Raw genomic sequence first — 27428 nt, 5'->3', positions numbered from 1 at the left:
CATCCAATATCCTTGATGTCTGTCGTGGGACACATTCTGAGCTCAAATGTAATGAGGTATCTCAAAAAAATGACTTCTTTCATATCAACCAGCATGATTCAAAAACACTGGTCATGTGAAACCCAATTTACACTTTCTTCACATACCATCCTGAAAGTGTTGGATCTAGGCAGTCATGAAGAGACAGGATATGTTGATTAGATTAGATTAGATTAGATTTACTTTCATTCCAATTGATCCGTAGTGAGGAGGTCCTCCAGGATGTGGAACATGTCAGAAAAACAACAATACATGACAAATATTTAAACTAAAACAAATAAGCTAATGTACCATTCCACAGGTCCCAAGTGGAATGATCGTCATTTTTTAATGAACACTAAGAGTCATTTTACAAATACTATTGCACTGAATTTAAAATAAAAAAGTTTTATATTTATTTATAAGGTAAGAAACATGTAATACAACTACTGTAATACTTATTTACAATGAACACATTACTGCACTGAAATGGTGCAGAAGTTAGATTATACTTACACACACACACACACACACACACACACACACACACACACACACACAAATTTTCAGTGAACACATTACTGCACTGAAATTGTGCAGAAGTTATGTTGTACTTATATACAAATCAGTTGGTTTTCCTCAGAAATTCATCAATGGAGTAGAAGGAGTTGGCCACCAATAAATCCTTTAGGCTTCTCTTAAACTGAATTTCATTGGTTGTTAAGCTTTTTATGGCTGCTGGCAAGTTATTGAAAATGTGTGTTCCTGAATAATGCACACCTTTTTGTACAAGACTAAGTGACTTTAAATCCTTGTGAAGATTATTCTTATTTCTAGTATTGATTCCATGAATTGAGCTGTTGGTTTGAAAAAGTGATATATTTTTAATGACAAATTTCATTAAGGAATAAATATATTGGGAAGCTGTAGTTAGTATCCCTAGTTCCCTAAACAGGCTTCTGCAGGATGTTCTTGAGTTCACACCACATATAATTCTTACTGCACGTTTTTGTGCCCGGAAAACTTTAGCTTGGCTTGATGAATTACCCCAGAAAATAATCCCATATGACATTATGGAATGAAAGTAAGCATAGTATGCCAGCTTTTTCATTTTTATATCCCCTATGTCTGACAAAATTCGCATTGCAAACAGAGATTTGTTAAGACGCTTCAGCAGTTCTGTGGTGTGCTCCTCCCAGTTGAATTTATTATCAAGCTGTAATCCCAAGAATTTAACACCGTCCACTTCTTCTATCTTCTTGTCATCATATGATAGACATATACTCTTGGGACACCCCTTACAAGTTCTGAACTGCATGTAGTGTGTTTTTTCAAAGTTTAGTGACAAAGAATTGGCTAGGAACCAGTGATTAATGTCTACAAATATTTTATTGGCTGATCTTTCTAAGACTACACTTGATTTGCTATTTATTGCAATGTTTGTATCATCAGCAAACAAAACAAACTTGGCATCTGGTAATGTTACTGATGAAAGGTCATTGATATACACAAGAAAAAGTAAGGGCCCCAAAATGGAAAGGATGTGATTCACAAGGGAACATTCTTCAGAGTTAATAAACAATCTTGATTGAAACTTGGCAGATGTGCAGAGGGTATAAAATAGTGCAATATGTATTTTTTTGCCTAATTTCACTTTTAAAGGGTAAAACACACCCTGAAAAGAAATTTAGCATTTTAGATTTAGAGGCAATATCTTCAAATTGATGATATATAAAAAATGTTTTTCATATAAAAGTTGATACGTAATTAATGTTCTAGAAAACTGTATAACCAACATTTGTAATAATTTGAAATTTTGCAAAATACCCCACCACCATTAATTCAATTGAAAAATGAAAACTTTTGTTACAACATAAATTAAAGAAGCTTTCAAGCTACACACATCCCTGTGTAATAAAGCTGGTATATGAAATACCATTTTTGGAAATTAAAATAAAATCAAACAATAGAGACTCTAGGTTGAATATCAGCAATATAAGGAAGAGATAGATTGCTACTTACTGTAGAGATGATACAGTAAGTTGCAGACAGCACAACTAAAAAGCATTAGGCCACAGCCTTCATCAGAAAAGGAAACACACACTCATTCATTCACACAAGCGAGTACACACATCACACACATGTGACCACCATCTCCAGCAGCTCAGACTTGAAGGAAAATAAGCTGTACACAATGCACTGTGAGAGTATTTTCAACATATCTAATTAAAATATCCAAACATTCATTACTATTCTCATTACTTATTTTACTTATATTTGTTTAATGTTTTAAATTGTTGTTTTATGTTTTACATTCATGGCTTTTTCTGTTTTTTAGTTTATCGTTTCACATATGTATATTTTGTTGGTTAAAACTCATTATTATGTTAAAAATAGCTATAATACAGATAATCTGTAAGGAAATGTTTAAAACATGACTTTTTTTTGCACCTTGCACATAAAATGAACAAAATTTCTTCACATAATATACACAGAAGACAATGACAAACAAAATTTAGTAGGATTTCAAATTGTCATGGGTGATCCTCTAAATATCCTGATTTGTATCAGGCATATTTCAGTAAACTGGTATGCCTTGACAAAGAGGATTGATCATGTACTAGTGACTGCAGCTTGATCATATTGTTTCTCAAGTGGAGATTGAAATCATAGTCATACAACAGAACTAGATCTGAAGGTCTTCTCACAAAGTTCTTTCAACATTGAAAGCTGTATACATTCCTTGGCTGTACCTGTGCCATCAAGCCCTTTGTGATTACCAGATGTTTCATGAAAGATATTTGGAAGATGTTTTCTTTCCCAGTGAGGGAATATATCTGTATTATTGTTAGATTCCTACAGCGGTCAGTGTGAAAGAACCGTTTAGAGCATCATACACCCACCAAGTTTCACCAACATACTTTACTGACACTTTGGAATGTTCCCTTGTCAGGATCACACCTACACTTATTATAAAAAGTATGATATTATGGGATATCAAGCAAAATTTGTGGCTGAATGAGGATTTCTTGGTAGAGAAGATTTATCTCGTTGTCTCGGATAGAGAACCATCGACAGATCTAGGAATAACTTCACATGTGCCCGAGGGTTGCGTTGAGACCATTGCTGTACATGCCGCATACTAACAACCTGGTTGATAATATTAACAGTAACCTCAGACTTTTTGCAGGTGATGCAGTTATCTATAACGAAATTCTGCCTGAAAAAATCTGCACCAATATTCAGTCAGCTGTTATATTAGTTCAGAGTGATGCCAAGACTGGAAACTTGTTTCAAATGCTCAAAAATATAAAACTGTGGACCTCACAAAACAAAAAATGCAATTGCCTATGAGTACAATATCAGTGAGACACAAACATAATTAGTCTATTCATACTTGCACCTGGGTGTAACAACTTGTATGTATATAAAATGGAATGATCATGCAGGCTCAATCATAGGTAAAGTAAGTGGCAGACTTCAGTTCATTGGCAGGATACTAAGAAAATTCAGTCAGTCTACTAAGGAGATTGCTTACAGAAGACTTGTACAACCATCCCAGAATACTGCTCCAGTGTGTGGGACCAGAATGAAATAAGACTACCAATGAATACTTAGGGTATTCAAAAAAGGAAAGAACAAATGGTCTCAGGTTTGTTTGAACCATGAGAGAGCGTCATGGAGATGCTGTAAAAATTGAACTGGCAGATACCTGAAGATAGTTGCAAATTATCCCATGAAAGTCTACTTAAAAAGTTTCATGAACCATCTTCAAGTGAGACATTTAAGATTATATTACAATTCCCTACATATTGCTCCCAAAGGAATTGTGAATCAAAGCACAGACTTATTACAGCATGCACAGACGTATTTATGCAGTTATTCTTCCCATGTTCCATTAGTAATCAAATGGAAAGAAGCCCTAGCACCTGTTCCATTGGGAAGTGCCTTCTACAATGGTCTTCACAGGGACTTGCAGAATGAACATGTAGAAATAATTTTCTTTTTAGCAAACCTAGTTCCACAATGAGAGAGCTTTTTTTTAAATTAATATAAATTTTCATAACAATATACTGAGGAGAATGGGAACAGAGTTTTGATCTGAGAGAGGAGGAATACGATTTTTTTTCTTTTTTTCTACTATCATATTAATGTTGAAGGTGGTTTTCCATAAATAATTCTGAAAATTTATGCATAAAGATATACGATTCAGTGACATAAATATGCAGAATAGATAAAATATTTTGACTCCCAAATAGTGATCAGCACAAATGCCTAGGTTTAATATGACATATATTGCCAATAATAGTATTTTCTATTAATACCATTGTATTTGCATTATTTCCATTCCTCCAAAAGATTATTCCTTAAAACAGCCTCAAAGTAGCAGTGAAAAGCAATTTTCTAGTGCCTATCTCACTTGCATAGGATAGTAATGCCATTATGAATGCAAGGCTGTTTAATGTGTTTGCCAAGAAGTTTATATGCGAGGTCGACGATAAGATGTTTATCTAGAAATATTTCCACGATTTTGATATACTTTGAATCCTTAAGATCATCATTTTTACAGGTAATTTGAAAGTTATTTTATTTTGATTGTTTAGTTTTCAACTGTGTTAGTTGTGTCTCTGCCATGTTTAATTTTAACCCATATAAATCAAACCAATGTTTTGAGCTGTTTAGTACAGTGGAGAATTCATTCCGTGGTATCACTTAGAATGTACATATGAATCATTTACAAATAACATTAATTGGGAAATTACATTTAAAGGTAGATCATTTACACAAAACAAAAACAGAAAAATAGGATTACACCTAAAATGGAAACTTAAAGGTCTCCTTGCTCTAAGTATACACACACACACACAATTTTTTTTCTGAGCACTTTAATGTGTGTCACACGTGCCACCCATCAATTACTTGCAGGTAAGTAACTGTTTTTCCTCATTTTTATCACGGAATTTCCATTACTATAGTAAATTTATAGTTTGATTTTTTCCCTCAGACTACTATATGAACAAATAATTCTGAGTTTATATACATTCCAGATCACTCTTGCTGCAGTACTCAGAAGAATAACATCTCACTGAGCAGTCTGCTTCAAAATGAGGAACATCAAACAATGGAAAGGAAAGGATAGATTGCTATTCACCAGACAGAGGAGGGATTGAGATGCAACAGTTACAGTGAAAAAGACTACTAAAATATTTGAACTTTTGGACAAAGTCCTCCTTTTGAAGTAGAAAACACACACACATTTACACTAGCACAGTTCCCACACACATGTCCACTGTCTCCCGGTGCTGGGGCCCACCTCAGATGTGTGTGAGTTTTCTACTTTGGAGGAAGAATTTTATCTTAAAGCTTAAATATTTCAACCTTTTTCATTGTTCCTGTATGCAATTCAACACCTCCTTTAAGAAAGGCAACCCATTTTTCTGCTGGTCATAAATGACATTTTGTATAATGGGAGAAAATTTGAAGAACAGTAAAGAATGAAGCCTAACTATTTTTCTAACTTATATGGAAATTCACAACTACTGCCCTTATAAAATTGGTGTGTTGGGTAAAGTTAAAATGAAGTAATAAAGTGAAACTCTGGTTTTGTTTTATGTGTTGTTTTATTAGAAGATGCAGAACAATTTGGGAAAGAAAAGACAAGCAATTCGTAATATTAGATCACATGAGAAAGAATGGAAACAGAAAACATCATATGAGTTTCTACGAATGTCTCCTTTGATGGTCAATTTTGTTTATTACTTTTGAATGTATTATGGGAGTAGCACTGATCAATGGGTTACAAATATTTACTATTAAAAACAGTCTTGATCACGATTTATTTATTAAGGTGACCAGTTTCGACCACTACTGTAGTCATCTTCAGACCGTTGAGTAGGAACCTCTTTCTGCTGGAGAATCACTACTAAAAAAAATTTTATATGCGTATCTATGGCTCCAAGTGACTTAACAACTCAATTGTTCAAAGGATCAATGATAAATTTATCGTGACTTCTAGGACATATTTCTGGCTCCTATTTGGATTTTTATATCAGGCTATATTTTGTGTCCATGAAAATAACCAAATTACAACAACGTGGATATGATTCTATTTTAAAATGTATGCCTCCTAACAACTTGTTGTGTAAGGTGAGCTCTGTCGAGAAAATGTAAATTTCATGCAACTGTCAATAGGACTGTGTCTTATTGAAGAACCTTAGTGCTGAAATTTAGCTTTCACTGCAAGACTATTTCATTTTTACAAATAACGCAAAGATTCTGTCTTCTGTGTGGAAATGGACACCAAAATTAAGATAGTAACACAGGAAATCATACTGATGATAGCATGTCACATAGCTACACTCTTTTGTTAATGTGGAATCAACATACAGCATAATTATGAGTGCAGAAAATTGAATTGCTAATGACACATGTATGTCAGTCACGTATATTCTTATCACATTTCTCTATTTTTTTCAATTATATAGAGATTTGAGAACTATCACATTTTCAGGCTAATATATTTATAGATTTTCTTGCACTAAGAAAAGAAGTAAAAATAATAACTCACATGAATTTTGAATAACAGTAGTACTAGTACCAATAACAAATAAGACATAAATGACTAGAATCTGCCCAAAGTAACTTCTAATTTTTGTTTATTGCATACAGAAAGAGAAAATTCTCTTTATGAGTTATATTAGCAACTACAGACACAAAATATGGAAAGAAATAACTAAAGATGCTCATTAAACCTAATTGCTGTGATGAAACCAATTAGGATGGTTCATAGATACAGATAAACTCATCAAACTTGCAGCACTGAACTTCCAGAACTGAATAAAAGATGGTTAGAAAAACCTTTAGAAAAGAAAGGACAAACAAACAAAAAAGAAATGAATAAGCAGCATAAAAGCTCTAAAAATATTATGAAACATTTTTTTTTATTTCATCAAATTACCTTCTTTTTTATTTACCATATTTCCCTTAACAAAAAGCCTATTAATTCTTGATAGCAAGAGCTTAATACACTTCTTGCCTGTATCATTACTACACCTGAATCCAGTCATGAAAATGTTAGCTACGTGCTTTTCTCCTGTCCTGTAGGGTGGATTGTTAATATTGAGTTACAGTTAGCTGTCACAGTTTCATTATGGGCATTTTACTTACACTACCTTTGAAATTATTTAAAATACTGATGAAACAATATACCCTCTTTCAGTCTACAACACTGGACAAATTAATTGTGAAATGAAGTCACAGAAATATTTCCTTCATTTTGGGACACAATTTTTTCCATATTTACTTACTAGTATAAGTCCGGAGATAGTGTGATGGAGCAGATGGAGAATATGTAATAGTTGCTGCTGAGAAGCTCTTCTCTTTGCGAGCTGAAACACTCAGTGAGATAGCACGACGGATAGATGGTGTCCCAAATCTTCCCGGCATTCCTTGTGAATGTGAAAAACCACTTTTATCTTCAGATGAAATATTTACGTGGTCTGGTGATACAACTTCACTTTTCATTTCTCTGGATGTAAAACTGTCTAATTACAACTCGGCTTATTCTTTCCTCTTTTCTTTCTGTGTTAATTTTCTGTGTTACAAAGTACTTTCTCCTTCGAGGTGACTGTGTTATTTCTACTAAGCAGGTCAACTTTAATACCTATTTTCCTCAAATGTTCAAACTTACCTGCACTCTGATCTTTTACTTTGCAATTAATCAAATATCACTAGCTAAATATAGATAAAATAATGTTTAAATAGTAGAATATAATCAGATCTGTTTATTCTACTAAGAGTAGGTAAAGTTTCACATGAAAATTATCACACACAAAATACCACAGATGTGGACATCAAGTTCACTTCTCTATGTAGCAGTGAATGTATAGACCAACTAGTCAGCTCCTCTTGCTGGAGCACAAGATGTAGCAGACACAAGAGCTTCTCCCACCCTCCCAGTCAACTGCCTCAGCAGGAGGCCAGTGGTCCATTAATAAACAAGGCAGTCCCTTTAAGGAACTAAAATAGATGGATTTCTTTCATGAAAGACTATAATGTTTACATGCTATTCAGACTGGCAGAAGCCTATCTGCCAGTCTGATGTGGCGAACAATGAAAACTATAAAACGTATGTAGAGATGTATTTCCAAGTATTATTCACATATTTTCTTGTTGTGATATGCATTTTTAAGCACAGCACATTTTACATGCAGGTGCAGTGGTTTTTGGGTGGAATGATTTAAGATATTTCGTAACCAATATTTTTTGTATGAGAAGCTGCCAAATGGGTTATAAAATTAAAAAAAATAGAAATGCCAGTAGCACTTGGTACTGAGATATTTTCAGTCAGAAACAATATGTACAGACCCAGTAGGGTCTCAGTTTATGAAAACAGTGTAGCATCACTCTTGGAGTTTTTAATTATGTCAAATTAATAATGTTCAGCACTGCATAGACATTTCAGTACATGTCTTCATGCAATGAGCATTAAACTTGAACTTAAACTAGTTCAAGAATGGAACCTATTTATTTGACTGTAAATGATGATAAAACTGCATTTTTGTCAACAATCAGCTAATAACCAATCTGTACACTCACAACATATCTCACACAGAGAAACATAAAAAAGGTCATGGGAAACAAAGTTACCTGATTCTGAACAATCCTCTGGTGGCAGCACATCATCATAACGAGATAACAACCTCCTGATTGGATAAAGTAAACGTCTTTTCATTGTAACAGCTACGTCAGCCATCTCTGAGCAGAGGCGTGAGCCCAGATTGTGCAGTAGGGGCCCCACCAGTCTCACATAGAAGCACATGCTCATATTTGCCCTGCTCACGCCCACATACACTTGTTCCTCAAGTGGACGTAATTTACATCACTCTAACAGGGTCACACAGCTCCGCACAATGGGAGACACATTCCCACAAGTAATTGTAAGCTATCTAATATTGTTCAAGGTGTATTCATATACTTCTTGTTTAAATCATTATTTCATAAAGCAGCAACAGACCAAAAGACCGGTAAAACATCTATTAATTGTAAATGGGCTACTCTACTTACTCCAAAAGAAAAAAAGTAATGTAAAGTCCATATAGTTGTAAGTCAAGATACAACCAATTTAAGTTCTGACACTAATTCTAACTAAAAAAATTTTAAATGTAAAGTTCAAAAACCACAGTAAGTGCTAAAAACAGAAAACCAATACCTATGCTGCAAGAATAATTATAATTATACAAATACATAAGTGTCCTTAGAGAAATAAAGTGAGCAAGATATAAACTCAGTGTGTAATAAGAAAATTCTGTAACAAGATACAATATTATGCTGAGACAAAAGACAATTAAAAACTATTAGTGCTTCATTTTATGCCATTTTTGTGGCAACTTAAATATCTGAAATGACTTACAACATATTTCTGTTGTATTACAGTTACAGAACATTGGACTTGTACCTCTGAAGCTGACAAGTTGCAAGTTCCTCACATGCTTGCTACGTATGCCAAGTGTACTTAATTGAAAAGATCAATGAGGTCAACAAGGTTCACCTTACAGCCTTCACTCTTGACTACAGACATTAAAGGCCCAAAGTGTGAATGATTCAGGACATAGATCTCAAACGAAGACACATAAAGTAGTAAAATTAATAAAATACTTTCCTCTAACAAGTTTTACACAGTACACTACCAGAAAAATTATTTTTCTGTGGCTTTTAGGCAACTTCATATGCTGTATGAGTTGTAATAATTGTGTTTTAGTGAAGAAACAATCTAATACATATGTAGGCCCAGTCAGAAGTGGTCCCATTCTACAAAGAACTTTAAGATACTAAACCTTTCTGCAGTAGTTCCATACTTTTTTCCCAGAAATCACTTTTCACAACACATACTGAGCTTCAATAATTTAAGCACACTTTTTATACTTTTAGTTAATGTTACAAACCAACATTCACTGTGTACAGTAACCCATTCCTAGTAAAATAAATTATCTAATAGAAGATGCAACTATACAAACAATAACAGAATACATTTTCTAATTATTATTGTCACAACACTAGTGTTTTACTATTCATTTTGTCTACTTCAGGAGAAAACAATGACACATTTACACATGAAACATCTTTATGCAGAGGAGTGGCACTACTTGCATTTGAAAGTCACCTCATTGAAGATACGAGTCTTTGTTATTGGCCTAAGATGGAACTCTTTGCTAACACAGCCAGATGGAAGACAAAAACACCTTCACAGCCAACAAAAACTTGTGTGAAATGTAATACCATTGTAGACGAAACTTTCTGGGCTGTAACATAAGCAGTGTCAGAAGTTAAAAAAAGGAACAGTGTGCCCAGAAAGTTACTGCTCTCTCTTTATTTCATCATGGAATGGAAAGCAAATATGTATTCCAGCTCTATGACAGATTTAAGGGCATTATTTACCATTATTATTGCTGCTTCATACATCTTTGAAATCTATTTTCCTTATTTTTCCAGTCTTCTGTCATACCTATTTTATTTTAATTTTAAATACTTTTCAGAAGATGAGAAGACGAGCACATATACTTGATTCTTAAAATTGGTATGCCTAACTGTAAAGATTGAGAGCTTGGTGGTGGGTGATTTTGGGGGGGGGGGGGGGGGGGGGGTTGTAAGAGTCAGAGTATGAGGACTGATATGTTTAATCATGAAATATAAATCAAATCTGATTTCTGTAATTATGTGATAAAACAATCGATTAAAAAAAAATATTTTTCCATTAATTTCAAATTAACTTAAGGCCTTCATGTACTACACTTTAACAGCAACCATCAACTACCATTTATACTTCCAGGTACAGGAAAACATGATTAATTGGAAGTAACAGAAATATTATGTTCATTTTCAAATTATTTAGTCCAAGTTAAAAAAGAAAATAGTGATGCTACAGAAACAAAACAGATACTGACAACATAATCTAATCAATCATATGCCTTAGGTAAACAGTGGTTGCATACCACTATAAATCAAAAGGAAGAAAAAGTTCCAATTACTATAATAAACAGTAAGCATTAAAACCATAAAATATCTCATATCAGTCCTATGAAATTAAAATTATGCTGATTATGCCAAAATTTTTAAGTATTTAGTAATAGATAAATGTCCAAAGAGGTGGTCTTGTTTTGCTATTTTAGCCACAAATTCAAGAATTCTAATGAGCTGTAGTGCAGAGACAGCTAAGTGCCAGATGCTCTGCTACAGTCTGGGCTGCTACTGTGGTGGGGTATGAGACAGAAAAAAAAGGTCAGATGCAGGCAGAGGGGAGTACAGAAACAGGAGCAACAGGCCACAAAAAACACACCAACTCAGATGGGCAGGGAGGGAGATTCTTGCAGTGCACCAAGCTTCTATATTTGAACAAGGATAGTGAAATATTCTACAGGTTATCATCATCCATGTTAAAAGTGACTACATGTCTGTGTGTGTTTAGAACAAATTCTGATTTTCATATCATTTGACAGAAATATCAGGTTTGTGTTACTACTATTACATTGACAAATGTTAATTAAAAATTAGATTCATAATCAAGCTTACATTACAAATGCAAAAGACAAGACATGACTGATCAACTGAAAAGCCTGAGAATACAGATGTTAAGAGAAATTTACAACAGTGAATGAATATTAGTTCACTGGAAGATAATCTGTTGATTATGCTTATAATATGAAACCAACATTAAGTCTCAATATTATGAATAATGCAACACACATCTATATTAAAATGTAACAGAAACTAGCCATTAATATTCGAATGTTAGTTCCATTTCACTATTTCCTTCTTCTCCTTCAATGTATTCCCACATTTTGAATTATTATTACTATTATTATTATTAATTATTTGTTATCATTGCAGTTTTATATTTGTTGTCTTAAAAATTTAATTTCCTTCTTTTCAGTGACAACTGTTTTTATGATTGTAATTTTTATAACAGTAATTTACTACTGTAATATTTATTCGTGTCTTTCTCATAAAATATGATTTTTTAATTGTCTTCTTGGTATGCTTACTGTCCAACACATTGTTAATTTACTCCTTTAAGGAGCCTGTACAGTTTGAGTTCAACAAGGAAGTAATAATTCCAGCTTAGACACCACTACACCATACAGCAATTCTTTTATAATGTGGTAAAATAATATCCTATTATGAAGTCAAACTTCACTGTAGATGAACGTGTCATAGGACTGTTATTATAACCATAAGACCACATTGTAACAAGTTGTAAATAAACATAAGAGTTAAAAACCTGAAGATTGTGATGAAGGTTTTAATCGAATGAGGAAATACATTGACAGGGTGATAAGAGGATGAGAGGGAACACTGTATTTGCAAGGAAAATATCAGCCAGAGCAAAAGAAAAGAAAGGTGCAGGCTATTAACAATAATAGTTGAACAAATAAAGGTAGTAATAAGGCAGTTAGGGATACGCAAACACATGAAAAGGATCTAAGTTATGTTAAAACTGGTAACACGAAAAAGTTTTGTCATCATTGTGAGGATTGTTCCATTCACCTCATAAACATGAAAGGTCATCCTGCTAAAATTATGAGAACTGATTCAGTAAGTATACAAACCCAGCTTCTTGTGAAGGATACATCAGTTTATTGTAAAATAATTAGGTTGATGGAATAATTTTCAATGAAGTGTTCTGTATTCCCATTTCAAACATAAACCTTTTTTTGTATAGGATGAGTTCCTTTGACACTGTTTGCAGTTGAGAACCCTCTTACAGTTTTAGTTGTGTAGCTCATTGGATACTGTAATTTATTTTGGCATTCTGTGTCAGAAATTTTTTTAATCTTCTGTCTACAATCAGCAAGTACAGCACACTGTGTAGTCTCTTTGTATTCTTAACATTATTATATGCAACTCCTAGTAACCCCATCAATTTAACAGCCTGTACCCTCAACACTTTTTCCTTATTATTCATCATGAAGTTGAGTATATTTATGAATTAATAGCCTTTTCGCTTAACAATTTATAAGAGAGTTTGGACTCATGGATGTAAACTCAACATAACTTTTATGTTTATATTAGACAGATCTTGACTTTGGTAGTATATCTGCACAAGTCATGAAAAAGCTTTGCATGAGGTATTAAATAAATAAATACAGAAGCTAAGTCACCAGTAGCTCATCCTCCCCCCCCCCCCCCCCCCCCCCCCCTCCCACTTCCCCAACCCACATGCACAAAGGAACTGCTTTTCACCTAACAGTAATGCCCATAATATGTGGTTTAATGCCATCTCATCTGTAGGAAACAAGCACTGAAATTTTGGAGAGAAACTTCTATGCCATTAACACTGTTAATACTTCATTCTGCAGTTTCATATTTGGTACTAATAAATATCACTGTAAATTGTATTACTTACACTGTATAAAAGTTCTCTAGCACTTGGTTTAGTTAAATCATTTTACAATTTCTGTTTTTGAATTGAATTAATTTCAGTGCCTGCAAAATATGTCTGCTTTTGGTGTTTGAGGCACTACAGTAATATACTACTTGTATAATTAAAATTTGTGCATGTTACACATTTCACTCTTATAATGTTTACAATGATATGAAGAGAAACAACATTAGTTAATGCTATATGTTACAGTATTTGAAGGCTTTTTCCACATAAAATCAGCACTGTGTGTATCAGTTCATAGTAGATAAGATGAAAGAACTCTCTGAAACTCAAATAAAATGCGATTTTCATGCAGTAATGTTAGTCATCACCAATTTCATCTGGGTTGTACACAGTCTCTCAAGCAGTTTGGTAACACATTCTGTTACAATTTCCTTTCCTGTCAATATATAAAGGTTGTTAACAACTGTATGTCTTTCATTTTTCTGCATGTAGTTTTAATGATATCATGTGAATGGGTTGCAAGTCATGATTCATCAGGTGTTTGTCTCTTTTTGTTAGATTTAATATCTTGAACACCTTTTGTGGACTGAAGGAATATTTATAGTATCTGTTTTCATGTGAATTAGGGCCTATATTGCAATCTTTTACCTTTACCCAAGGAACTGACTCTCCCACGACCTTTCCTTTTCTATTAACGTAACATCAGTGAAGGAGTACAGTGAAACTATGTAAATCTTTCCACTCAAGTTAAACAAAATTTATCGGTGGTTTCCTAGGAATTAATATGATCAAATTAGTGCTAGGTGTGTCCCTTTCAGCAGTTGTATTCTTTTTTGTTTTTCAAAACTATGTGAATGGAGTCAGCCTCCATTTGTAAGTGACCAGGTTCAATGAACTTAAGATTAATAACATTCAACTTACTACCACTAGGGTTTGGGGCTGAAAGCTCAATGTCTAACAGTTTTTTTCATTGTGGCTGAATGCACATCAACTTGTCATCTTTACAGTGAGGAGCAATTTCTCTTTTCCACAATATTGTTGATATTCCAACCTGGACTTTCCATCCTTTGTTTTTACTACTACTAGTGCTTTCCTCCTGGAATATACTCATGAGAAAGACAGTGAAATTAATATTCCTATTCTGCAAACTGCAGGAGTTACTAAACATACTGATCTCAAAGACTTCATCATGCTTGCTTGCAAATAGAAAAAGCTGTTTCATTTCTTCTGCGGCCAGCAATAGTTTCATCGTTTCGTTTACAGAGTGCACTGTTAAACTGAGAGTCCACAGCGATTGTTTATACAAAGCTATCCCACTGTATTAAAGGGGATGTTGGTAAAAAACTTTTGCAAAGTGAATCATAGGAAATAAATGCTTTGATTTTCCCTACTTTTCTTTTTGTTGATCTTCTGCTCATAGCTAGAATGTGCTACATTTAAATGAACTATCTTTTCTTTTTCTATTTTAGCTTTTTCTTCTTCATTATTGACATTGGCTGTTATAGAAGTGAAAACCACGGAAGATCCTTCATCAGAATGTACATTGGTTATCGTTTCATGAAGTACTTCCATGTTTATGGTATGGCATTGGTTTACCAGAAGCCATGTTCTGTCATTCTACATACAACACGTTCTACATATGTAACATTCTTAGCTGGCTACATAATGTCATTCAAATTCATGAAAGATTGACATTAGTTGTCCTTGTAATAAGTCACACAATTATCAGTAGAAATCAATTATCTCTAGCACAGTGTTCTGTTTCAAGTGAAGAGGTAGAACAGTGACTTTTTTCAAACTAGCTGTGCAAAGAATTAATGAAGAGAGTCTGTGCCAAGTGCAATATCTGCTATTCATTACTACCATATGACACCTTTTTATTTTTCCTCCATCTTTATTATCTATATGCTGATGGTATTTAAATCCATCGCAAGAAATTTATTACAAACTGCTAGTGCAGTTTGTTACTCATCGCTCAAAATACAACTATGTACACTATGGTTTCTGTTGAGTGACACCTTTGTTAAGTTCATTAGTAGTAGTTGAAATCTCAAGTAGTTACTCAGCAGCGTTGGTATCAATAATTTCTGTAGGTCAAATATGTTGTGTTATAATATCACAGTTTTGTTCCATGTACCCCATCACAATACAGAATTGGAAAATACTCAGCAACATGTGGCATTTCTAACACTCATTTTCATGGTAGCTCCAAAACCCATCTGGCACTATGAGAAGCAGCCTGGTACATCTGAAACCACTACATTTGCCTAAAATGTAATCTAATAAACTGCCATACTGCAGCACATGTGTATGTCCAAGTTAATTGTCGAGATAATCATTGACACTGTTGCTGTATCAATATTCAAGAATGCTATTAAAAAAACTGTTGACCTAAATGTAAGTGTTAAAACACTCCACATTCCCTATTTGCTTTATTGTCTATTCAGTTTCTGCAGATCTTCTCAGTCATTTTAACACTCTTATCAGATGACCACAGGAATAAAGAATAAGTGTATTTCCATTGTGGTATACATCCGTTTCTCTCAAATATTTTTGTACTGGGTCCATGACTCTGGAATGACGATGATGTACCTCAGAATTTCATTTGCTACTACAACAGTAACCCCCCCCCCCCTTGCCATAGACTTTGCTGTCAGTGGGATGGCTTGCATGCCTCAGTGATTCAGATAGCCATACCATAGGTGCAATCATAATGGAGGGGTATCTGTTGAGAGGCCAGACAAATGTGTGGTTCCTGAAGAGTGGCAGCAGACTTTTCAGTAGTTGCTGGGCCAACAGTCTGGATGATTGACTGATCTGGCCTTGTAACCCAACCAAAACAGCCTTGCTGTGCTGATACTGTGAACGGCTTAAAGCAAGGGGAAACTACACCCATAATTTTTCCCCGAGGGGCATGCAGCACTACTGTATGGTTAACTGATGATGGTGTCCTCTTGGGTAAAATATTTTTTAGATAAAAGAGTCCCCCATTCAGATCTCCAGACCAGGACTACTCAGGAGGATGTCATCATCAGGAGGAATAGAACACTTTCTATGGATTGGAGCATGGAATGTTAGATCCCTTAATTGGGCAGGTAGGTTAGAAAATTTAAAAAGAGAAATGGATAGTTGAAGTTAGATATAGTGGGAATTAATGATATTCAGTGGTAGGGGAATCAGGACTTCTGGTCCAGAGAATACAGGGTTATAAATCCAAAATCAGATAATGGTAATGCAGGAGTAGCTTTAATAATGAATAAGAAAATAGGAATGTGAGTAAGCTACTATGAACATCATAGTGAATGCATTATTGTAGCCAATGTTGTGGGTTGGCAGGAGAGCCAACACCTTAATAATAGAGGAAGCCGAAAGGCACACGTTTTAGCTCACGCAGGCTGGCATGAGGTCTGGAACAGGACAAGGAAATTAGAATTTAGAAAAACGGACGTAGCTGGTGGAATACTTAACTTTAATCCATTAATGGTGAACGTTGGTCTGATGATACATGAATTACAAGATCAATAGCAACTGATAATGGCACCTTGCTAGGTCATAGCAAATGACGTAGCTGAAGGCTATGCTAACTATTGTCTCGGCAAATGAGAGCGTATTTCGTCAGTGAACCATCGCTAGCAAAGTCGGTTGTACAACTGGGCGAGTGCTAGGAAGTCTCTCTAGACCTGCTGTGTGGCGGCACTCGGTCTGCAATCACTGATAGTGCCGACACGCGGGTCCGACGTATATACTAACGGACCGCGGCCGATTTAAAGGCTACCACCTAGCAAGAGTGGTGTCTGGCGGTAACACCACAGCAAAGATAGACAAAAAAGCCCACACCCACCACAGTAGTAAAAGTTGGTATGCCAACTAGCTCTGCAGATAATGAAGAGATTGAAGAAAAGTATGATGAGGTAAAAGAAATTATTCAGATAGTTAAGAGAGCAAAAATTTAATAGTGAAGGGGGGACTGGGATTTGATAGTATGAAAAGGAAGAGAAGGAAAAATTGTAGGTGAGTATGGACTAAGGAAAAGGAATGAAAGAGGAAGCCACCTGGTAGAGTTTTGCACAGAACATAAATTAATCATCACTAACACATGGTTTAAGAATCAGAAAAGAAAGTTGTATACATAGAAGAGACCTGGTGACGACAGAAGATACCAGATTGATTATATAATGGTAAGACAGATATTTAGAAACCAGATTTTAAATTGTAAAACATTTCCAGAGGCAGATGTGGACTCTAACCACAATATATTGGTCATGAACAGTAGGTTGCTGAGAGTTTCAGAAGGAGCATTAGGCAATGGTTGACTAAAACAAGGGAAAGGAATACAGTAGAAAATGAATGGATAGCTTTAAGAGATGAGATAGTGAAGCAGCAGAGGACCAAATAGGTAAAAAGACAAGACCTAGTAGAAATCCTTGGATAACGCAAGAGATATTGAATTTAATTGATGAAAAAAGAAAATATAAATTTGCAGCTAATGAAGCAGGCAAAAGGGAAGATAAATGTTTAAAAAATGAGATTGATAGGAGATGCAAAATGGCTAAGCAGCAATGGCTAGAGGACAAATGTGAGGATTTAGAAGCATATGTCATAAGGGAAAGATAGGTACCACCTACAGGAAAGTTAGAGGCCTTTGGGGAAAAGAGGAGCAAACTGTATAAATATCAAGAGCTGACATGGGAATCCAGTCCTAAACTAAGAAGGAAAAACTGCAAGGTGGAAGGGCATGTAGTCTATACAATATTGTATAAAGGGAAGTGGCTCTCCCGATATGATACTGGGAGAAGAAGTTGACAGAGCTCTGAAGATTCAGGGAGTAGAAGATATTCTGTCAGAACCACTGAGAACACTGGGAAAGGCAGCTATGGCAAAACTTTTTCATCTGGTATACAACATGTGTGAGATGGGTGAAATAATCTAAGATTTCAAGAAGAATGTAATAATTGCAATTCCAGAGAAAGCAGTTGTTGATAGATGTGAAAATCACTGAACTACCAGTTTCAAAATACTAACATGAATTCCCTCACAGAACACCAGAAAAACTGTCAGAAGCCACCTCGGGAAGATCAGTTTGGGTTCTGGAGAAATGTAGGAACACGAGAGACAGTACTGATCCTGTGACTTGTCTTAGAAGATAGATTAAGGGAAAAAAAACTATTTTATAACATTTGTAGACTTTGAGAAAGCTTTTGACAGCGTTGACTGGAATACTCTCTTTGAAATTCTGAAGGTAGCAGAGGTAAAATACAGGTTGAGTGTAAGGCTATTTACAACTTGTACAGGAACCAGACAGCAGTAATAAGAGTCATGGGCATGAAAGGGAAGCAGTGGTTGGCAAGGGAGTGAGACAAGGTTGTAGCCTATCCCCAATGTTATTCAATCTGTACATTAAACAAGCAGTAAAGGAAACCAAAGAAAAATTTGGAGCAAGAATTAAAGTTCAGGGAAAATAAATAATAACTTTGGGATTTGCTCATGACACTGTAATTCTGTCAGTTACAGCAAAGGACTTGGAGAGCAGTTAAATGGAATGAACTTTGTCTTGAAAGGAGGATATAATATGAACATCACTAAAAGCAAAACAAGGGTAATGGAATGTAGCTGAGATAAATCTGGTGATACTGAAGGAATTAGAGTAGGAAACGAGGCACTTAAAACAGTAGATGGGTTTTGTTTTTTGTGCAGCAAAATAACTGATGATGACTGAAGTAGAGGGGGCATAAAATGTAGACTTGCAATGCCAAGAAAAGAATGAATTCCTGAAGAAGAGGAATTTGTTAAGTGTTAGGAAAGTCTTTTCTGAAAGCATATGTCTGGAGTGTAGCCCTGTATGGAAATGAAACATGGACGACCAACAGTTTAGACAAAACGAGAATAGAAGCTTTCAAAATGCGGTGTTACAATAGAATGATTAGATGGGTAGATCACATAACTAATGAGGAGGTACTGAATGGAATTGAGAGAGACAAGAAAATTGTGGCATAATTTGACCAAAAGAAGGGGATCGGTTGATAGGACACATTCTGAGACATCAAGGAACCAACAATTTAGCATTGGAGGAATGTGTGTGTGAGTTTTGGGGGGGGGGGGGGGGGGGGGGGGGGGGGAGGTGTAATAATTGTAGAGCGAGACAAGAAGATGAATAAAGTAAGCAGATTCAGAAGGATGTAGGCTGCAATAGTAATTCAGAGATGAAGTGGCTCACACAGGGTAAAGCAGCATGGAGAGCTGTATCAAACCAGTCTTCAGAATGAAGATCACAACAACAGCAACAAAGCAATACATAACTAACTCCACTTTGACCACCCTTTCAGTTCATAGAACCCTCCACTGAAACCATTTTTCTTACCTTATTGACATTCACTATTGTTCGTGATACAATATTAATTCATAAGTTGCATTTCCTCTTGATCATGACCTGATAGCACTGCTTTAACTTGTTGGTTACCAAGGATAAATTACATCATACAAGACAACCTAATTACACTTTTTTAGAGATATAAGGAGTTTGTATTATGTAGATGTGTTTCCTTAACATGTACAACAATCTAGTTTCTTGCAGAAATAATTCATATGAAAGCATTTTATCAGATTGATCAAGAACAGAAATGCCTTTCTTTTAGTATCTGACTGCATTATGGTTCCAGGATATTTCAGTTACAAGGTTTGCATCTTTCAGTATAATGGACATTACAAATGCTGAGGATATCTCTTTAGTTTTTTTTTCCATTTTACCTCCTTTTGTGTCACAGAAACTAATAACTGAATTATCCTTTCTATTTACATTTTTGAGAAAGTGCCTGAAAAATTGACGACTATGCCTCAAAAATACTGACTCAACAATGTAACGTGGATTGTCTGGAATCTAATAATTACCCATTATGCTACAGAAATGGTCTGAAAGTTGTCTAATTTTCTGGAATCTGTTACTGATCTCTATGGAATTACCTGAAAAATGAAAATACCTCAGCAAAGGGCATTTATAACTGACTGGCAAGATTTGGCAATGCAGGAATTTCTAATGATGAAACAAAACAAGTGTTAATCTGCAGCAAAAGTCCCAGACACATTTTCATTTTATCTACAGAGCTTGTGTGACATTTTCTGCCTCATTTTTCTGTTTCCTAGTAAGTGTATACACTACTGTCCAAAACTTGAGCACAATGAAGAAATAAGAGCACATATATTGAACAGGATATTAGGTTTACAGTCCACTCTAAGATGAGTTGTAATTTTAATAAATCTAAGACTGATGGCACATATTTTTAAAAAATGCCAAAACAGTACAAATGTTTCTACAAAAACACTGCCATACATGTTTAGTAGTGGCATGTAATACACTTTATGAGACAGCTAAACAACTCTTATTGACAGGCAATGTATTCCTAAGACACTGCTGTTTGAAGGTCCGGAAGATTCCTTGGTGATACCTTACAGTCTAAACTCTAGAGATGCTTGATACGAATCAGATCTGGAGATCATGCTGATCAATTCATTTGGTGTATGTCTTCATCTATGATAAATTAATCCCACAGAGCAGTGAGATGTATATTGGCATTAGAATGAAATTTGCACTCCGCAACAGAGTATGCTGGTATGAAACTTCTTGGCAGATTAAAACTGTGTATCAGACTGAGACTCAAACCCGGGACATTTGTCTTTCACGGGCAAGTGCTCTACCAATTGAGCTACCCAGGCATACCTCATGACCCATCCTCACAGCTTCACTTCTGCCAGTACTTCATCTCATACCTTCCAAACTTCGCAGAAGCTTTCCTGTGAAACTTGCAGAACTAGCACACCTGCAAGAAAGGATACTGCAGAGACATGGCTTAACCACAGCCTGGGTGTTGTTTTGAGAATGAAATTTTCACTCTGCAGCAGAGATGCACTGATGTGAAACTTCCTGGAAGATTAAAACTGTGTTCTGGACTGAGACTCGAACTTGAGACCTTGATTCTTGGTCCATAACACAGCTTTAATCTACAAGGAAGTTTTATATTGGCATTGTTGTCACTGAAGAAAGTCTGAACCAACAGTATCTCTGAAAAGTTCCAAGTGTTTCCCGAACTTTAAAACCTTTAGGACATGATAGCATTCTTCCAGACACCAGTATGATGCCTCTTGACACTAAGTTCCCATCATCATTGTACCAACTAGCATATTCCCTCCAGACAAATGTGTGAGGAGAATCATCAATAAATGGAACTTATTGTTGTGGACTGGCAAGACAGCCAATCCACTAGGACGGGAGGCCGAAGGGCACGCGTTTAAGCTCACGCAGGATGGCGTGAGGTCAGGAACAGGACAAGGTCTTTATAGTAGCAAAAATAGTACGTAGCTTCTGGAATACTTAACTTTAATCCATAATTGGTGAACATCGGTCTGACGGTACATGCATCACAAGATAAATAGTAATTGATAATGGCGCCTTGCTAGGTCGTAGCAAATGACGTAGCTGAAGGCTATGCTAACTATCGTCTCGGCAAATGAGAGCGTAATTTGTCAGTGAACCATCACTAGCAAAGTCAGCTGTACAACTGGGGCGAGTGCTAGGAAGTCTCTCTAGACCTGCCGTGTGGCAGCGCTCGGTCTGCAATCACTGATAGTGGCGACACGCGGGTCCGACGTATACTACCGGACCGCGGCCGATTTAAAGGCTACCACCTAGCAAGTGTGGTGTCTGGCGGTGACACCACACTTATCTATCAAGAACACAGTTTTAAGTTCAGATGTCTTGTTGCTGATTCTGCAATAAATGCATTTATCTCTACATGACCACAAATGGGCAGATTTTGTAGTGAGTGTGGCATACTCCCCTGCCTCTGATACACAGACTGTGGGAAAACTTTAAGACCTGAGGCAGCTATAAATTGTGCAGACAATTGTTTTAAAGATGTCTTGCAGTTAAGGCAAGCTATTGGTCCTGATGTAAAGTGGTTACACTCAAATTTATATTGGCCTATAATAAGCAGTTCCTGTGAACTATTTGCAAAGCCTCAAGATAACAGTCTGCGACACATTCACTGCTGCAGTTTCAGTGTGCCCTACTTCATGCTGTCAAGAAGTGTATCCAACAAGGGGCAGACAGGTGCCCCTCTCCCACCCAACCCCCACCCCTTACCCTGTCCAGTGGTAAAAGTGCTCTTTGCAAAGTAAACTTACATCCTCCCTCACCACATAGACAGCTGTTTTAATTCAGTATCAGGTAAGGGATGCTGCCAAGTGGCAAGTGAACCAGAGGCATTTTTTATGAAATTTCAAAACTATTTTGCTGTGCACTGTTATTCTCCTTGCAACTGAAAATGAAAAATGGCTTTAGATTCTAGAAGCTTCCAATAGCATTGCACCTTCAATTTATGGTATTTTTCCTCATTTTACCAGCCAAAATCAAAAACTACAAAAAATGTGAATGCAGAAACTATTTATATATACCACAACAGCATAAAAATTGGGTAAGAATTTATACAAACTGTACTCTCTCTCAGTTATGTACATAACTGCTAATAGGTACCTAATTGTTCAGTAGTAGTTTTCATTTTCTTTTTTTTAAAAAAAAAATAAAAATAAAAAAAGGCACTTCGCATTGTTTCCTTCATTCATTCCATTTCTACAAAATTAATATGAGTTACCCTACCCTCCCTGCTCCCGTAGCTCACATCCTAAGTATGTCCTTCATGCTGGCAGTAAAACAAGTACAAATGGTATCTTTGTGGAATTATGTTGCAAACTTCATAAAGAGACTGCATTCTGCTCACAGTAAAAATGTAAATATGACTGGGATGATACAGGTCTAATGCACTACATTTTGTTGTCATTGAATCTCTGTGCTACATCACTCAACTTCCTAAAATTAACAGCAACAACAAAACAAAAATTAATAGATGAATATAATGAGACTGAATAATTATAATTCCAGATTCAACACACATATTGATGCTGTAACACATTCTGTAAAATACAAATTCTGTGGACAGACATATAACTACTACGTACACCATGATATAACCAGTTATTCATACAGTCTCCTAAAAATAAATAAATACATTCAGTGATATAACTGGACAACACAACTAATAAAATTGTATGGACCATCTAACATGGTGTCTGGAGGAAATTCTATCATTGTTCGCATTGGAATCCACATGCTAAAATTATTGAGGTTATTGAGATTTTTGTTATTGCTACAGCTATTATTGTTGAAGTTGTTGTTGTTGTTGTTGTTGTTGGTGGTGGTGGTGGTGGTGGTGACATTATTGGCAATGCTCCGGTTACTCTTAATAACACCTTTTGACCTGCTCTTGATATTATTATTGCTACTGTTATACAGATTATAATAGCTATTGCCTGCACTGTTGCCATGATGCTTGCAGACATTAAGGGCATTTATCAAAAATTAAAAGTTGGAAAAGTACGTTAAGCTATGATATGATAACTTTTGCTCCAATGGAAGAGAATTTTGACAGTCATAATCAACAAACAAATAAACAACAAATTACATTATTTCTGACATATCACTAAGTGCAAGGATGTTTCTATGTAAAACAAAAGGCACAAACACAAAGTTATGGTTAAAGCACCAAGTTGTGATGGATAATTCAAAAGCAGAATGCAGTGCAATATTACAAAATAGCACAAGAAATATCTAAGAGCCAAACAGGCTTCCACTTATTACAGTAACAGTGCCAGCACCATCAACAAAATAATAGTGATAGTTTCAACTATGGTAGACTTGTAATTTATACATCACAAAGTCTATAGTCTATAGATATAGTTCTTACCTGAGTGATCTGGCAATAACGGTTGTGGCCGAGAAATGACCTTCCTGAAGAGGCCTCCCAGACGACCACTCATGCTATCCCCAGAACCACTTGTAGTTGAACTGGAACTGTCCTCCTAAAAATGAAAGTTTAGCTATGTTTCAGAGAATTTCACATGTATGTGCACACACAGGATATAACGTAATATTTCCCATTTGATGGCAATATCTAACTGGCAAGCCTGTCAATACCACATTTTATGATGAATATGGAAGAAAAATTAATATGAGAAAATTAATTTCCAAATGTGTAATATGAGTATGAAAGGTATATTTTCTGGCAATACTAAAGGTAATGTCAGCATCTTTACAAATCTATATCTGATCGCGTATTATCTTCTTCAGGCATGGGTTCTTAATGGCCTGCGAGAACCACCCAGTCCCTCCCTCCCCTCCCCCCCCCCCCCCACATGCACAAAGAACACCTACATTTACTATATTTAGTTTTTTATCCTATGGAAAAAAAAAAAAAAAAAAAAAACAGGATTGTGTGTGTTTGTCTGTGAGCACGACTAGAAATAAGTACATAGGCAACATCCTCAAATTACATACAACTAACTATCAATCACAGACAGGGGATTATTAAACCAATCACAAAAAAATATTAACATCCAATAATCAATCTCATTCTGATATAGAAGAAAATTAGGAAGGCAACAGCAAAAAAATTGGTCCAAAACAAAATGTCTGTTCTAGCAAATAATAAAGCAAATGGATATGCAACTGAAATAGTACCTGTTTTACACCACTTTGCATTCTAAAGGAGGTTACTTAATAGTTAATATACTAGCAAACATTCAGAATATGAAACACATCTTTAAACCTATATACTTTTGGATCAAACCTTTCAAGATGAAGTTTTATGAAACAAAATTCATTATACAACAGGTTTTGACTAAGGCCAATCACAAAAATGTTCAAACTTAAACAAATGGAGAACATAAGTAATATCTTTATATTCTGGGGTTTTAAAAACTTAAGTATTCAGGTTCAGAGTCTGTATTTTCCACTAGGCACATGCCAAAGAATAGGCTTTCTCGGTGACAGCATGTTTCACTTACAATCAAAACAATGAAATTAGTTATAACATTACATGTACTAATTAAATATCTTATATTAACCATATTATGCAGCTTTTAAATCAGAATGTTAAATACCAGTTTCAGAATTACATGTATCAAAGAAATTTCTCTTACTGTAAAATGCACTGTTAACTGACACAATGAGAACATTTAAAGGTGTTTTCAGTTCAGAATATGACAGTTCATTAAAGAACTTCAGATAGTCCACTTTGTGAAATTTTACTGCATAAGAAATATTTAGCCTTAAATAAACATGCACAGATGTAACAAGTACGAAGGACAACTACATACTGTGACCAGAATTAAGCAAGATAAAAAAGCAACAAGAAGGTGGGTTAATAAAAAATCAGTTTTTAAATTTTTTGTTGTTGTCTTCATTGCGAGGTCTGGTCTGATGAAACTCTTCACACTAGTCTACCCTGTGCAAGGCTCTTCATTTCTGCATAACTACTGCAACCTATATCAATTAAAATGAGCTTATTGTACTCAAGTTTTGATCTCCCTCTACAATTTTTACTCTCCCTCTGCCTCTTTACGCACACTTCCTTTCACTATCACACTAACAATTCCTTGGTGCCTCAGGATGTGTCCAATTGACCAATCCCTTTTTTTAGTCAAATTGTACTGCAAATTTCTTTTTCCTCCAATTCTATTCGGTACTTCCTCATTACATATTTCATCTACCCTCCTAATTTTCAGCATTCTTGTGTAGCACCACATTTCATAAGCTACTATTTGCTTCTTGTCTAAACTGTTTATCATGCATGTTCCACCTCCAAATAAAGGCTGCACTCCTGACTATTACTTTATGAAAAGATTCCCTAACACTCAAATTTATATTTGATGTAAAAAAAGTTTCTGTTTTTCACAAAATCTTTTCTTCCTATTGCTAGTCTGTATTTTATATCCTCTCTACTTGTTGTGGTCATGTGTATCACTACATTTAGTTACTTCAGTTTTCTGTGAGACAAAAAAAGTAATTAATTTGTAAAGATACAAAGAGTATATGGTGAAGTACTTGTGTTGTCTGAAAACATCACAGCAAGAGTCTTTATAGCCCAAACCATGTATAATCCCTAACCCTCTTTTTTGTAGCAATAGTACTCTGTTAAGATGAATGTCTGCAGCACAACCCCGTATTTCTATACAGTAGCTACGATGGGGTTAGATTGTCCCATAATACACAGTTTTAAGCATATGAGTGGGCACCATTTTGGACAGTTGGCTAAGAAGATACAGCCCATTGCAGACTTTTTTATATACAGTGTTAATGTGGCTAATACACCGGAGGTTTGAGTCCAGATGGACCCCTACAAATTTACACTCGTTTGCTTCCTCTGCCACTACGCCGCGTACCTCATTCATGCATGAGTGGTGTGAGCTGCCAGTTGTAAATATTAGCATCTGGGATTTATTTACATTGATCTTTAATCCTTGTGCATGAAAATATGAACTTAATTCTAGTATCCCATTACTTGCTGAAAATTTCAGTTCCTCACAATCTTTACCATGAAATAAAACTGAGCTGTCATCAGCATAACTTACAATGTGTGAGTTAATGGGCTGTACAATGTCATCAATATATGCTAAAAAGATGAAACATCCAAGAATTGAGCCTTGAGGGACTCCCTGTGTCACTGTTTCACTTGTGGATTTAAAAGTTAAGATTTTATTGTCAATTTTATGTGTAAATTTGGTACACTGTTACCGATTCACCAGATAGGTGGATAGAAGTTTCGTTGATGAATCACTAATACTGTATGCCTACAATTTTTTTAAGAGATGCTCATGGTTTACTGAGTCATAGGCTTTGCTCAGGTCAAGGAATACTCCAGCTGTGTGCATACCCCATTCTATATTGCTATATACTTCATGGAAGAAACTGGTAACAGCAGTGGCCGTGCTTAGGTCTTAAGATTCTCTCAGCAGAGCCTATTACATTACCCCTGTTTTAACTGTGTTAATATTCATCTTATACACTTTTTTGTGGTACTGTCCATTCTGTTCAACTGCTCTTCCAAATCCTTTGCTGTCTGTGAGAAAACTGCAACATCATAGCCAAACTTCAAATTTTTCATTTTTTGTCCATAAACTTTAACAAATTTTTCAAATTCCT

The 27428-nt window shown here is 35.4% G+C and overlaps 1 protein-coding gene across 1 annotated transcript in view; it reads right to left on the bottom strand.

The window, feature by feature from the left end:
• LOC124789733 overlaps positions 1 to 27428 on the bottom strand; it is a 451761-nt gene that overhangs the window by 38051 nt on the left and 386282 nt on the right. The window contains exon 16 of the mRNA XM_047257185.1: positions 24193 to 24307. Coding sequence (XP_047113141.1) covers positions 24193 to 24307 — 115 coding nt within the window. The remainder of the gene's footprint in view (positions 1 to 24192; positions 24308 to 27428) is intronic.

The sequence above is a fragment of the Schistocerca piceifrons genome, chromosome 3 (genome assembly GCF_021461385.2).
Source record: "Schistocerca piceifrons isolate TAMUIC-IGC-003096 chromosome 3, iqSchPice1.1, whole genome shotgun sequence".
NCBI classification, from domain to species: domain Eukaryota; kingdom Metazoa; phylum Arthropoda; class Insecta; order Orthoptera; family Acrididae; genus Schistocerca; species Schistocerca piceifrons.
The sequence above is the reverse complement of the archived record's forward strand: the minus strand, read 5'-3'. Positions and strand labels throughout refer to the sequence as shown.